The sequence below is a fragment of the Dermacentor variabilis genome, chromosome 1, assembly GCF_050947875.1.
Source record: "Dermacentor variabilis isolate Ectoservices chromosome 1, ASM5094787v1, whole genome shotgun sequence".
Taxonomy (NCBI): domain Eukaryota; kingdom Metazoa; phylum Arthropoda; class Arachnida; order Ixodida; family Ixodidae; genus Dermacentor; species Dermacentor variabilis.
Genome location: NC_134568.1, coordinates 105,445,840 through 105,459,618, shown reverse-complemented (window position 1 = coordinate 105,459,618; position 13,779 = coordinate 105,445,840). Strand labels below are relative to the sequence as shown.

General features: G+C 44.3%; 1 protein-coding gene across 1 annotated transcript in view; it reads right to left on the bottom strand.

Annotated features, from left to right (window-relative positions):
* The window catches only part of LOC142582441 (nose resistant to fluoxetine protein 6-like), a 98,882-nt gene that overhangs the window by 63,457 nt on the left and 21,646 nt on the right, over nt 1–13,779 (bottom strand). Inside the window, exons 2-3 of the mRNA XM_075692168.1 lie at nt 1,988–2,187; nt 1,802–1,907 (exon numbers count right to left, since the gene is read on the bottom strand). Coding sequence (XP_075548283.1) covers nt 1,802–1,907; nt 1,988–2,187 — 306 coding nt within the window. The remainder of the gene's footprint in view (nt 1–1,801; nt 1,908–1,987; nt 2,188–13,779) is intronic.

Here is a 13,779-nt window from a genome sequence, read left to right as displayed (position 1 = left end):
GCGACGACTTCGCGGAAGGCGGTCTCGTCACAACCACCAGAGACGTTTCGTCCCCCCTCCCCCCTACTCCTTTCTTTTTCTGACCTCCCGCCTACCTTTTCGTCTTGGAGAAAACATATTGCATATATGTCAAACGTGCGCAGGCCGAACTTGCGCCGACGACAACCTAACAGGCAGGGATGCGTGCCACGACGTCCTTGTTTCCGAGGGCCCTGCCAATTTCGTCCACAGTCCGCCGATAGAAGTTGGTGTCAAAACAGCAGGCACGTATAATCAAAGTGCACTTAAAGACCTCTGACCGGACTACTCTTCGCTTGCGTTTCCAACAGCATTTGATTTTGTAGTTTCACGTTGTTTGCTACTTCGGGTCCATAAGTGTAGATTCGAGTGTCCTTTAGATATTGCAAGATTTTTACATTTCTGGCCCCGTCGTCATATTCGTGTCTATGTATTCAAACATGTAAACAGCGGAGGCAACCTTGCCGAGCGCCTCCTTTCTACTCGTACTTCAGTCCGACCCATTTGGTTTTGAAGCTCTGCGCCTTTGTGTCCACACAAAGGCGGTCTCGCCGCTGTACCCTGGTAGATTGCCGACAAGCTTCTTTGTCATTTGTTCCTCCTAGTGCTTCCTCATTTTTTCTAAATGGCTAGCTTTCGCGAGTGACTTCACTTAGCGTTTTGTTATTGTTGTCGCGCAAGCCTTATATATAATGGGTACACAAGCTCCTTTTTGATTACTTAATGGTTCTCACGGCAAGGTGCCAAAATATCCATTGATTTAATATTGCATTTATGGGTAGTCTTTCAGTTCACGCACACTACACAAAGGCATCACACGCATCGAAGTGGCATTTGCCAGAGGTGTCCCGAGAGGCGCGCGCGTCGTACTTACGTATGTATGTATGTATGTATGTATGTATGTATGTATGTATGTATGTATGTATGTATGTATGTATGTATGTATGTATGTATGTATGTATGTGTGTGTGTGTGTGTGTGTGTGTGTGTGTGTGTGTGTGTGTGTGTGTGTGTGTGTGTGTGTGTGTGTGTGTGTGTGTGTGTGTGTTTGCTGAACACGAATGGCGCACGTGATTCGTTTTCTTTTTTTTATACCGAAGCGAGACTAAGAATGACGTTTATGTTTCCGGTTGTATAGAAAGAAATCAAAGAAATAGCTGGCTCGAACTGTGCACCGCATATCCAGCTTGCGACGTAAGCGAACTGTCACCCCTACCCTCAAACATTCAGTATAGTGTGACGAACTTTCTGCAGCATTATTGCGCATGTTTGTGGTACTTGGCGCATCCAAAGCGATATCTCAACTACGTGATGACTTTAGCACGCTTATATCGTTTTGTACAAGGGTACTACTTGTAACGACTTACTTGCTTAGTACAATAGCCGGGGCGTGAACACCAGGGACACAAGAAAGGTGACAGGACGAAAGGTGTCTAGGGCGGTAGCGTTCGCCTTGTCAACTTTCTTCTGCCACTCGTGTTAACGCTACGGTTATTGCTTTAAGTACGAAAGGACCAGCCCGAGAACGAGTTCTTCTAAGACTTACATGTCATACGAAAAAATAAAGAGCTATAGTGTTAGTACGACTTACACTTTTACGCGAGCGAAAAGAAAGTACAACAGAAACGTGGCAACCACTTGTAAATGTCCTCACTGACCTTTGTGTACCACCGCGCTTGTAGTAAGAGGCAGGTATGTCTATTTAGGAAATGGCGAGAGCCATGCACGTACGTACCCCATCCCTAGTCGCACCTCTCGTTGGGAGTTTCTATACTGAACCCACCGGATTTGATGAGCACGTCGATGTCGTTCCTGGAGCAGGCGGACGGCACGCAGATGCCGAGCCGGAATCCCGGAAACCAGATGGACTTCATGATACGGCTCAGGTTCTGCGTGCGAGCGAGCTGTGAGCCATCGAGGCGGCCGCCATCACCATAAGCGGCGGCGCCGCGGGAGACACAGTTCGTACCCTGCGGCTGTTCCTGAGGAAGCTGATGGGCCTGCTGGTGTCGATGTTGGGTTTGAGGAACAGCGAGCAGTACTGGCCGCGGAACGTCTCGTCGCCCCACGAATCCTGGGCACGCACTTCCAGGCACTGGTCGAACGAACCGAAGTCCGTGATGGTGCCCTCGAAGATGCCCGCCGGCGGTCGGCCCATCGCATCCACCACTTGACACATGCGGGGAAAAAAAAAGCGAAGTTCATTGCCGTAACGTATAATTTAAGCGTTAGAGACGGTACAGCCACGCGGGGTGTTTTGGTGTCTTCTCCTACCACTGCCGCCGCGCTTCATTTTTCACACTGATGGATCGCTGCTGGACCCATCAGGTCAACGTTTAGCACACAGCGGACACTGCGCGCTGAGTCGCGAGTCATTAGATGATCTTTGCGAGCACAGGTGCGTTAGGTTATGATGCTGCAATTGGTAGAGATGAGATTAGAAAGGGTATTCTTGCATTTCGGCTGAAACAGCTTTTTTAATTCTTTTTTTATTTACAACGACGCCTACGGTCTCGCTATCATAACTTTTCGCTTACAAACGCATCACGCACAAGCACAGCGACACACCGTTTACCAAATGTAAATAAATTTAATGCATTGAAGAATAAAGTCCTGCTGTAGGGACTGTTCAGAATGTGTTGATTTAGGCTACTGACGGACTATCGCCTAGGGTGTACGACCCTCGATGGTTACCTGTACGCGAGTGGTTGTGCGTCTCGATGCCACCAAGCCCCCCCCCCCCCCCCCCCCCCCCGCCGCTTTATCGCGTCCTGCTTACTTTTGTACAAGAAACTGACTAGGCTTGCTGTTTGTAGCGCATTTTTTTCTGCTTCTTTTTTATACTTTCTTTTGTAGTTAGTGTACGACACTGGACGAATCAGTGGTTGTGCGTCTCGACGTGATCAGGCTCATCGCGCTCTACTTACTTTTCTAGAATTAACTCACTTAGGTTGATTTCTAGCTCAGACATTATTTCTTCTATTGAACATTGTGTAGTAGTGTGACCTGCAGTGACCGGTCCAACTGTGTCTGACCTGTACTGTGTGTTCTACTTCATTCTTTAACATTTGTCATTTTGCTCTTTCTCTCGTCTTTCCTCTCTTCCTCTCTGTCTTCTATTTCTGCATTGCTGTCCCCTCCTTTCTGAAGAGTAGGAAGGCGTTGTGCCCCTTCCAGTGGCCCAGCCTGTTCCTCGCTTACCCTTTCTTGTCAAATGTACATATGTTTTCAAAACAAATAATAATAATAATAATCAATCAATCAAAAGTGTTTGTTAAAATGCCCAGGAATAGCCTCGAGGGTCTTGGTGCTGGTGCACTTGGCAAAACGATGCACAGGAAAAACAGTGCACGCCCACACACACATGTACACATACGCACGCGCGCACACATAAAAAATAATAATAATGATAATTTCGCGAATACAGATTTTAACAGAGCACAAAATGTCTACACAAAGAGAATACAAAGCAAAACAGGAGAAACAGAAGAAAGGATTACAGAATGACGGAACGCACAAGATATGAGAGTTTTTGTTCAGTTATTGAAATTCCTCTGCAACTCCTTCCAGGAAAATATTAAAATTACGCATGAAGATATCCAGCCACTGTGAATGGGCGTTGTATGTCGCCGGCACCCTAGACAGAGGGTCACGAAAATCGGAAAGTCGAAAGGTGCCTTTCTGCGGGATGTAAAAGCGCACATCAGAAAGCAAGTCAGAGCAGCAAATTTTTCCATGTATTAAATTGTGAAGAAAAAGAACATCCGATTTATTGCGTCTACAGGTGAGGGTAGGTAACGTGAGGGTCTGTGTTAGCTCTATAGAGATGGAAGGCTTTTGACAGAATCGATCTTTAAATATAGATGTGAACTTTTTTTTGCACATTTTCGAGAAGTTCCCAATTTGACCTACAAGTGCCGCTCGAAACGACGGAGGCGTACCCAAAAACTGGAAAGCATACGCTGTTATATAAAGTTACAAATGGCCCAGGTTGTTTGAAGCCTCTCGTCACCCGACATCCTGTGCCGAGCGTTCGAAGTGCGCGCTGCCCCGTCTGTTGAGCGTGGGGCGGGAAACTCGGAGAGCTACCGAAGTAAACTCCAAGTTCCTTCGTTCCCCGAGCTCTTGGCAGGAGAACGTCTTTAACGCTATAGGGAAATAAACTCCCGTTAGTCTTCCGTGTGAAGCTTACTACAACTTTCGTTTTTGATGCATTTATGACCAGCTTGTTTTCAGCGCACCATGACGCAAGGTTCGTAATGTCCTTCTGAAGAGCGGCGCAATTATTAACATTCTTTGCCGGCTGTGAAAACTTTCTCGTCATCAGCATGTAACAAAATTCAAGAGTGTGAATGACTGCCGAAACGTCGTTAATAAACAGCGAGAAAAGAAGAGGGCCCAGGACAGACCCTTGAGGAACTCCATCTGTAACCGCATAAAGTTCTGATGACTGATCATTTAAGCTAACGTAGCACTACCGGTCGCTGAGGTAGCTTCTTATCAACGCTGTGACAAAGTGGGGCAGATCAAGTTGTGTCAACTTTTGAAGGAGTATTTTATTTATTTATTTATTTAGTTATTTACAAATACTTTACAGGCCCCCATAGGAGCATGACGTAAGGGGGGCATAAACGGAAAGAGTACTATAAGAGCTAGTAAACATATTATGTAACAAGTGGCACTTATACATTTCTAATACAAAGCATTCAAGCACAAGAGGTACACCATACTTTCAAAATGTAACTGATGCGCAGTGCAAACCAGAATGCAACTGAGAAATAACAATGAAAAGCAACAAGTCGGTGAACAGATTAAAAGGGTCTTATTGAAAGATGACTGCTGGCTTGGTTGCGGAAGGAATAATGGTTTGTTAAGGGAACGATAGTATCGGCCAAATCGTTCCACAGAGAAATGGCACGTGGAAGCGCAGAACTGTTCAAGGTTAATGTGTGACCGAAGATGCGCAAGTAACTGAAATTGTTATGGAGGCGTTTTGACATGCGCAAAGGCCTTTCGAGAGGTAGCGTAGACAGCCTATTACCATGGATGTACTCGTGGAACAAACAGAACCCGCCGTGGTTGCTCAGTGGCTATGGTGTTGGGCTGCTGAGCACGAGGTCGCGGGATCGAATCCCGGCCACGGCGGCCCCATTTCGATGGGGGCGAAAATACCCGTGCACTTCGATTTAAGTGCACGTTAAAGAACCCCAGGTAGTCGAAATTTCCGGAGTCCTCCACTACGGCGTGCCTTATAATGAGAAAGCGGTTTTGGCACGTAAAACCCCATAATTTAATTAAATTTTTTTGGAACAAACAGAGAAGTACGATGCAATGGCGAGTTTCAAATGAAATGATGTCGTGATTCTGTTTAATCTCAGTTACGCTATTAGAATAGTTATAATCGCAAGAAATAAAACGTGTTACTCTGTTCTGTACGGCTTCTAGCATATTGATTAGATATTTTTGATGAGGCGACCACACAGACCTTGCAAATTCTAGTTGAGGCCGGAGAAATGTTGCATATTCAAGCTTCCGGATGCTGGTTGGGGCGTTTTTTAAGTTTCTTCGTAAATACCCCAACGTTCGTGAGGCTTTGGCGCAAATCGCGGTGACGTGGGATGCCCAGGACAGGTTAGGAGCGAGGTGAACTCCGAGAGATTTATATGAAGATGCTTCCAAGACCTGAGAACAGTTAAGAAAGTAGGTGAACTTAGAATTTGCATGCTTAGGGCTAAAAGTGATAACGTTACATTTAGATTCGTTAAGATGCATTTGCCAGGTACTACACCAATCAGAAACATTTTTGAGGTCATTTTGAAGTGCGATGTGGTCGTCGATAGAATTAATGGTGTGGTAAATTATGCAATCGTCAGCAAAAAGACGGATGGAAGAAGATATGTTAGTAGCAGATCGTTGATGTATATTAGAAATAGTAAGGGTCCTAAAACGCTGCCTTGTGGAACACCGGAAGTGACATAGCCAGGGGGTGAATACGAACTGTTAACAGTTCGTATTCGTAGAAACATTTAAGGTTTTAAGAAACATTTAGTTCGTAGAAACATTTAAAGCCTTGCCGTACTCACGCAACTTTTTCCTGGCGATACGCGTGACAAAATAGTGCAGATCAAGTTGTGTCAACTTTTGAAGGAGTATTTTGTAGCATACGACATCAAATGGCTTACTGAGGTCAAAATAAATGACATCCAGCTGTACTTTCTTATACACTGCTTGAGAGGCATGCATCATGAAGCGAGGTTGGTAGTTGTGGAGCGTTGCTATATGAATCCATGCTGCTGAGGAATGATAGTATTTTTAATAGCAGATGAAATTATTGAGTGCAGAGTTGACTCGAATAATTTAGATGCTGCGCATAGGAGAGAAATAGGCCTCTAGTTACTCGCAGAAGTTTTTACCCTTGACTTAAAGACGGGAACGAACCGCGCTGTTTTTCAAGCCTTTGGAAACGTGTTCGTCTTTAAAGCTGAATTAAAAATACAAAAATGCAAGCAAGCACTGGAACAAGCAAAGACCTTTACGTCCTAACAAAGCAGGTGGAATGTCATCAGGACCACTCCAAAAAGGCAGTTTTAAGCATTTTATGCGCTCAAAGACAAGTTCCCCTGAGACCGATAGACTTGAATCTAGGGAAGGGGGATTGGAAAGCTCCGTCACTGTACCCTTCACCGTACACAGACTCGAAGTGTAGGGAGAAGGCGCCCGCGACATATGGAACAGGTTGGCTGTCACCGCTAAGTATAGAGATATCTTGTTTTGTATTGCTGGATGACTGTTCACGAACGTGTCTCCAGAAAGACTTTGAATTTTTAGAAGTACTAGCTTGCACATGTGCCATATAGATTGAATGATCAGGCTTGTAAATACGTTTAGAGAGTGCCCTGTACATGTTAAAATCTATATGCCAGTGCTCCTGATTTGTACGCCGTGCCTTCCTGTGAGCACGGTCTTTAAGCTTCAAAGCTGTTTTCAGTTCAACAGAAAACCACTGGGGAAATTTAGAGCGTTTATCACCTTTTAGTGGTATAAGGTTCTTAATTCCATCGTGAATAATATTCGTGAATGCCGTGACTTGGTCATTGACATCTCTTAGTTCTACTACTGAAGACCAGTCCGCATTATTAAGATAATGGTGGAAACTCGCGTAATCTCTACTTGAGAAATTTAAAGACTGATGTGTTGCTGTATCCTTTAATATCCTGCTACTAGGTATGGCGAATTGTAATGCGATATGAAGCGGGAGATCATATTTATGTCGCTTAACAAGGGGAAAGTCGCCACGCGACACACTCACAGCTTCTGCGTTACTAACTCATGGGTCTAGTACATTGCCACAAGAATACAGGATATTGTTAAATTGGCACAGACACGTAAAATATATAAAATAAAATAACGAGTTGCACATGGCCGATAAGTAAAAAAGAATGGGTTGAAATTTCACCAGTTTGCCAGGAAATGCCAGGGGTATTAAAACCACCAATTATCAGTATTCTATGGTTAGCATGGGCCGATATAAAATTTTTTTTATGGCTGGAATAGTCATGTACATCTCAACATTCATATCAGCCGCAACATAGAAATTCCCTTCTAATAGCTTATTGCTACCAGCACCAAAAATCTCCGCCCAGACACATTCTCTTGCACATTCTAAATCACGGCGCCGAACGGATCCGAATGATCGATTGATCGCAATCAGGACCCCGCCGCCCTTTGATTTAGGTGGAGGATCGTGGTCTCGTCGGAAAACTTGATAAGTGGGCGGTAAATATGAACTAGATGGTATTTCACGGTAATAATAATAATAATAATAATAATAATAATAATAATAATAATAATAATAATAATAATAATAATAATAATAATAATAATAATAATAATAATAACTAAACTTCTTGCAAAATTTTCAAAAATAATATAAATTAAGAAAACTGAAGAACCAAGTTTACAGCTCGTATAACATTGATACACGCCCAAGAAAAATATATCTTGCAGTTCTATAAACGGCATGCGTGAGCGCAAAAGTAATAAAATTATTAAACATTGCCTAAAAACAAACATGTTCTGCCAACAGCACTTTAGCGAAACCCACGTTATCATCATAACGATTCCACGCTGTAAACTAGTGCATTGGCTTTGTGCACTTTTGATGCTTACAGAATTGGGGCAGAGTTGCGGCGTTGTAAACTTGGCGCTTCGTGTTTGTTTTTCTTCATATTTACCGATTTTCAGCAATATTTCTTTTGTGAAAAAATTGATCACTATAAAAAAAAAAGAAATCTCGGCAGTCATTATAACTTCTGTTCTTGACAAGCTTCGTTCATATTGCTTTAGCCCTAGATTACGTAAAGATAGCATTCCTGCGTTTGATATATATTTGAATATGACAACTTAATTGACCTGGGGGACAGCTGCGTTTGCGCGTCTGGTAGCGTTTCGGCTACCAGACGCGTACATGCACACGGAAGGCATCACCTTCCGAAATGGCAACGAGCGCGCAGGCGCTCGCTTACTGTACGGTAGCTTAGTCTGAAACTCTGTAGCTCGTCGTGGTATCTCTCTAGTGGGCTTGTGCGGACACAGACAAAACTCTGATGCCTCAGTGACGCTTCCGCCTCTAGAAAGACCAATTACATCAGCTACACGGCTTACATCAATCTAGACATTTTGATGATGGCAGTTTCACCGCGTGCACGGCTTTATGGGGTAGCATGACGCGCCTGGCGCTGCTAACTGGCGCTTGAGCACAAAGCCAGCCACTGCGAACGCAAATAAAATGTACGCTCGGTATCAGTATAGTACAACGCGAAAGCTCAAACGGTGCTCGCGGTGGAGCATACGTCGAAGACGGAGGTCTGCGTCACCGAGGCGCAACAGTGAGTTGATAATCACGTGACTCGACACAATGCACTGAGTCATTGCTGTCACCAAAGAGGTCTGCAGCTGAAACAGCTTAGCAGCAGTAAAAGCCCACGATAAACGGCGCCATTCGCTTCGCGAACTCCGGTATACGCTACAGGTGACAGTGTTTCGCTGATTGACGGCCGACTTTTGGTTTTCTGTGAGACTACAATCCAAATACTAAAGAATGACAAATGCAACCAAAAACCGAAAGTAATTTCATCAAAAGGATAAACTGGGGAGTGTTAATTACTTGTGTGCTCGTTGAAAAACGCCGAATAACAATGTATGGCAGCGCTTCAAAAAAGCCATAATTTCAGGTATTGACGTTCCGCGGAGCCACAAGGCAAGTAAAACGGCCTAAAACAGAGATGGCAAAAACTGTAAATTTTATTCCAGCCTGTTGTACCCCAAAGGTTGACTGGCCGGCATTGCTGTCATACGCTGCATATGCGTTAAGAATGCGGCGCGTATTTTCTGGAGAAAGAAAGAAAGAAAGAAAGAAAGAAAGAAAGGAAGAAGGAAAAAAACAATTCCGCGCCTTTCAACACGGATTGCGGAGACGAGCGCGACTGGCCCTCGCCAGCATGGTAAGACCAGCCTAGCAAATTCATACTCACGATGTCCTCGCAAAAGAGAACCGCGATGTGACACGAAGGCGTGAAAGAGACGTTTCACAGCACGCGCCGAAAACCTTTACACGTGCGCCGACACACTCGGGAGATACGCGTGAGCGTAATTACAAAGAGCGCGTCGCTCTGTCGTGTACAAACGAACGCAATCGCACTGGGGTGTTGATGAAATCACATATACAGAGGCCCGCGTATTCTGCACAATTACAGAAACGACGCTGCGACCTGTCCTTGCACCTCATTTCGTGATGCTGCCCTTTGACAAAACACTACTACTGGAAATCTCCTTTTTGTTTCTGTTTCTTTGTTCTTTCTTAGCGCTTCGCTGTTGCATACGTTGCTTTAGCGCGGTAGTTCTCACGCCCGTAAACAAATGCCATTCCAATAGCCTTATCAAACGAGGCTGGCGACTTGCATCACGTGTATGTGGGTCGGCACGCACTGCTAATATCGATGGGCGCCACCGATACCGGTACGTGCGAGGGATCCCCGCGGGGGAAACAGCGCACTGCGCCTCCTCACCAAATCTCCGGCGATGTTATATAGGAACGAGCGCTCTCCGGCCGGTGCCCTTCTACCGCTAGAGCAGGCGGCATGCTCTTGCAGAATGTAACCCGTCACAGGCCACAACCTTGTTATAACGAGCTCGATTGCTTCATGTATGACCGCTACACTGTCCCCCCAAAAGGTCATCCAACTGGCAGCCGTGGTCGGATTGCTTTGGAAGTATAGATGACTCTACGCCCTCTAGACATTCTACGCTACCCGAACAGGCCAGTGTCCACGACAATAGCTTCATCATAAGGCCTTATTTTCTATTTTTATGTTTTGTGTGTGTGGGGGGGGGATGACACAGGTTATACAGTTTTCGCCAAAAGTGCATGGGCTACACTGCATGCTTGACTATCTTCGGCGTTCTTTCTTTCTTTCTTTCTTTCTTTCTTTCTTTCTTTCTTTCTTTCTTTCTTTCTTTCTTTCTTTGTTTCTTTCTTAGTACTAGCTGTTTGGGGGCGTCAGAAGATGACCATTTTGCTTCAGGTATCTTGTTTCTCTGCATGGGCTCCTCACTTTGCATCACATAGTTACCTGTGGTGCGTTTCTGCAAAACGCTCCCTTCAGCTCTGCCATGTAAGCTGAATGACGGAAATGACACTGCTTTCAGCCCTAAACGCCATAGATTAAGTAATAATACCCTTAGTCGAATTTGGTTTGAGGATACTGTGAGTAGATTTATAAGTAAAAGTTATCATCTATAGATACGGCTGGTCACGACCAGACGTAGAACGCATACATAAGCGGAATGTTTCACGTAATCGTAGTGAAAATTTGTTCTCTGCTGAGTTCGAACGATAACGAAATGGACTATTGTCACAATAGAATGTGCCGAAACCAATCGTTATCGACCGCTGTAGTTGTTACACGACTCTCGACAAATTGTGCGAAGTCGTCACGTGTTGGCCACGTGCTGGACACGTGTTGCCGTTGAAAAAAGGAATGAAGGAAGAAAGAAAGAAAGAAAGAAAGAAGAAAAGGAAGAAAGAAAGGGATATTTCGTGAAATTATTGAGATGAAAATAAAAGAAGGATATTTAGTCACATAAAGTGGTGACGGTTACTCTTTTTCACGTAATAGTAATACTAATAAATACGCGTAAAGGAAACCCGGGAACCTCTTCCTTTCGAGTAACAACAACAAAAGCCACAACAATAATGATAATGATAATAATTAATAATAAACCAGTCACTTTCAAGGAGCCGGAAGAGGAAGTCGTGTGGATGTCCGCAATGTACAACACATACAAATTCACTGCATATGTTCAAAACTTAAGTCCGGGTCTAACCTCTCCTTCTATCGAATGTATAATGTGCCTCAAACCGCCTCGTTCCTCCATCTTCAACAGCGCCCCGCAGGGTAGACGAGAGGGTCGACATTCTTCTACTAAATCTATCCCTTTTACTCAAATGTTTGTTAACACATACCCAAAATGTGATCCTCGCATGTCGAGTGGCCGTTGAAGGCATGACCGTGTAGAAGTTAAAGCTGCACTCGCTTAAGCGTCGCCTACACGAACTACATTGGACGCGAGGTCGCGGGATCGAATCCCGGCCACGGCGGCCGCATTTCGATGGGGGCGAAATGCGAAAACACCCGTGTGCTTAGATTTAGGTGCACGTTAAAGAACCCCAGGCGGTCAAAATTTCCGGAGTCCTCCACTACGGCGTGCCTCATAATCAGAAAGTGGTTTTGGCACGTAAAACCCCAAATATTATTATTATTATTACATCGGACGCAAAGTGCAATAAATGCGATCGCCACTCTGTACTGTGCGCAATGTGCGCGATGTCTTACGCCATGCATGGTGCAAGAGCAGCCCTCAAATCAGCATAAAAAATTTAAAATTTACGTGGCAGTTCCTTCAAGCTGCATGTAAATTTTTTTTTTACCTTGAAGCAGCGCTGCTAGTGCTTTGCGCGCAACGAAGGCGCTATTGTTCTTCCTGGTGAATACTGGTCTGAACCAGCCGCTCTAGATACTTGCCACCGTGTACGGCTGCGCTTGTTACTTGTGCGCTTTGCATGTACAGTGTGTGAACATGGCATCATATACAGGGCGCTTCAGCGAACACTTTCAAAATCTTTAAAAGTTGCCTTTGACGGATATCACAATTCTAGTTCATGAGCTGTTCTACTCGAAGCGGCGGACAACACTTGCACAAAAGATTGAGATTCAAAATCGACTATATAATTAAGAAAGACTAATTAATTTTTAAACTCATTACATTATAGCCTATATTGCAATTTACAAATTCTAGCCGTGGAGTTCGCAAGACGGATTTGAACTAATTTTCAAGATGACACTAGTTTCGAGATATAAATTCCCGAACTTTGCGGAGAAATGCATTGGCGTTCCGGTTGATTTGTTAACAAAACGTCGTTTCATGCACTGAAGCACACAAGTAACTGGAACACCGATCCATTTTTCCGCAAAGTTCGCGAATTTATATCTCGAAACTGGTGTCGTCCTGAGAATTCGTTCGAAGTGGATCCGCCTTGCGAAGTCCACTGCTAGAATTTATAAATTGCAATATGCATGGGTCATAAGATAATTTGCTAAAAAGCTATTTATCGAATTCTTGTTAATTAGTCGATTTTGCATATCCTTTATTTGTGCAAGTAGTGTCCGCCGCTTCGAGTAGACCGGCGCATGAACTAGAAATGTGATATCTGCCACAGGCAACCTTTAAAAATTTTTGAAAGTGTTCGCTGAAACACCCTGTATGTCATCGGGGGCAACATACTAGTGATGTAGCCAAGTCTCCACCGCCTCCATTAAACGTTTCCAGCCCTTATTAAAGAATGCCTTTATTTTTTGATAACACATATTATGCTTCAGATACATCTCCACAGATAAGAGAACACATGTACACTATACCGCAGCACGCCATGAAATATTTGCGTTGCAGAAAGCGCATTAATTTCATTATGAGATTGAGGGGCAGTACTGGGGCTCACAGTGTTGTAAATTAGCTTTGCTGCACAATAACACGCAGGCGAAACACAACAGAAACTAGCACAGGCACGAACGCAAGAATTTTTCTGAATTAAAGTTTTGTTTCATAACATGAAAGATGAAAGAATGAAGTTTTGAATTACTGTTTGCGTTGCCTGGAGAGTGCTGAGGCCTAACGAGACAATTTTATGGTCTCCGCAATCTATAATGAGATCCAGAATTGGAACCAGAGTTGTTTACGCCTGTGAGCAGCAGTGTCCCAACTTCGGCATGCTTATTCACGGTACCAAATCAGTCAGGCACGCTCCGTAGCTTGAAGCACGTATGCAGAACGCGAGCGACTGCATGTTCTGTAGTCGTTCAATTAGCGGTGATGAGCTGTAAATTTCGACACACATGAACTGTTGCATCTTCTTATGACTTCTAATGAATCCTCGAAATTAGCGAGGACATTGCAGTGCATCTCTATTTAAAAAAAAGATCATAATAAAAGAGTTTAGCGCCTCTCACAGGATATGATGCGTCCTTCAACTACGTGGATTATATATATAGAATGGTGAGGTCAATAACAGTGGTCATTGGCATGCCATGCAGCGCACATCAGTGCCCTGGACCTGGGGCCGAATTCACGAAGGTTTTCGTTTGTAACTGCTATTTGCCGTTGGTCGTCTGCCTTCGCTAGTGTAATGTCCAACATCACGGTTGG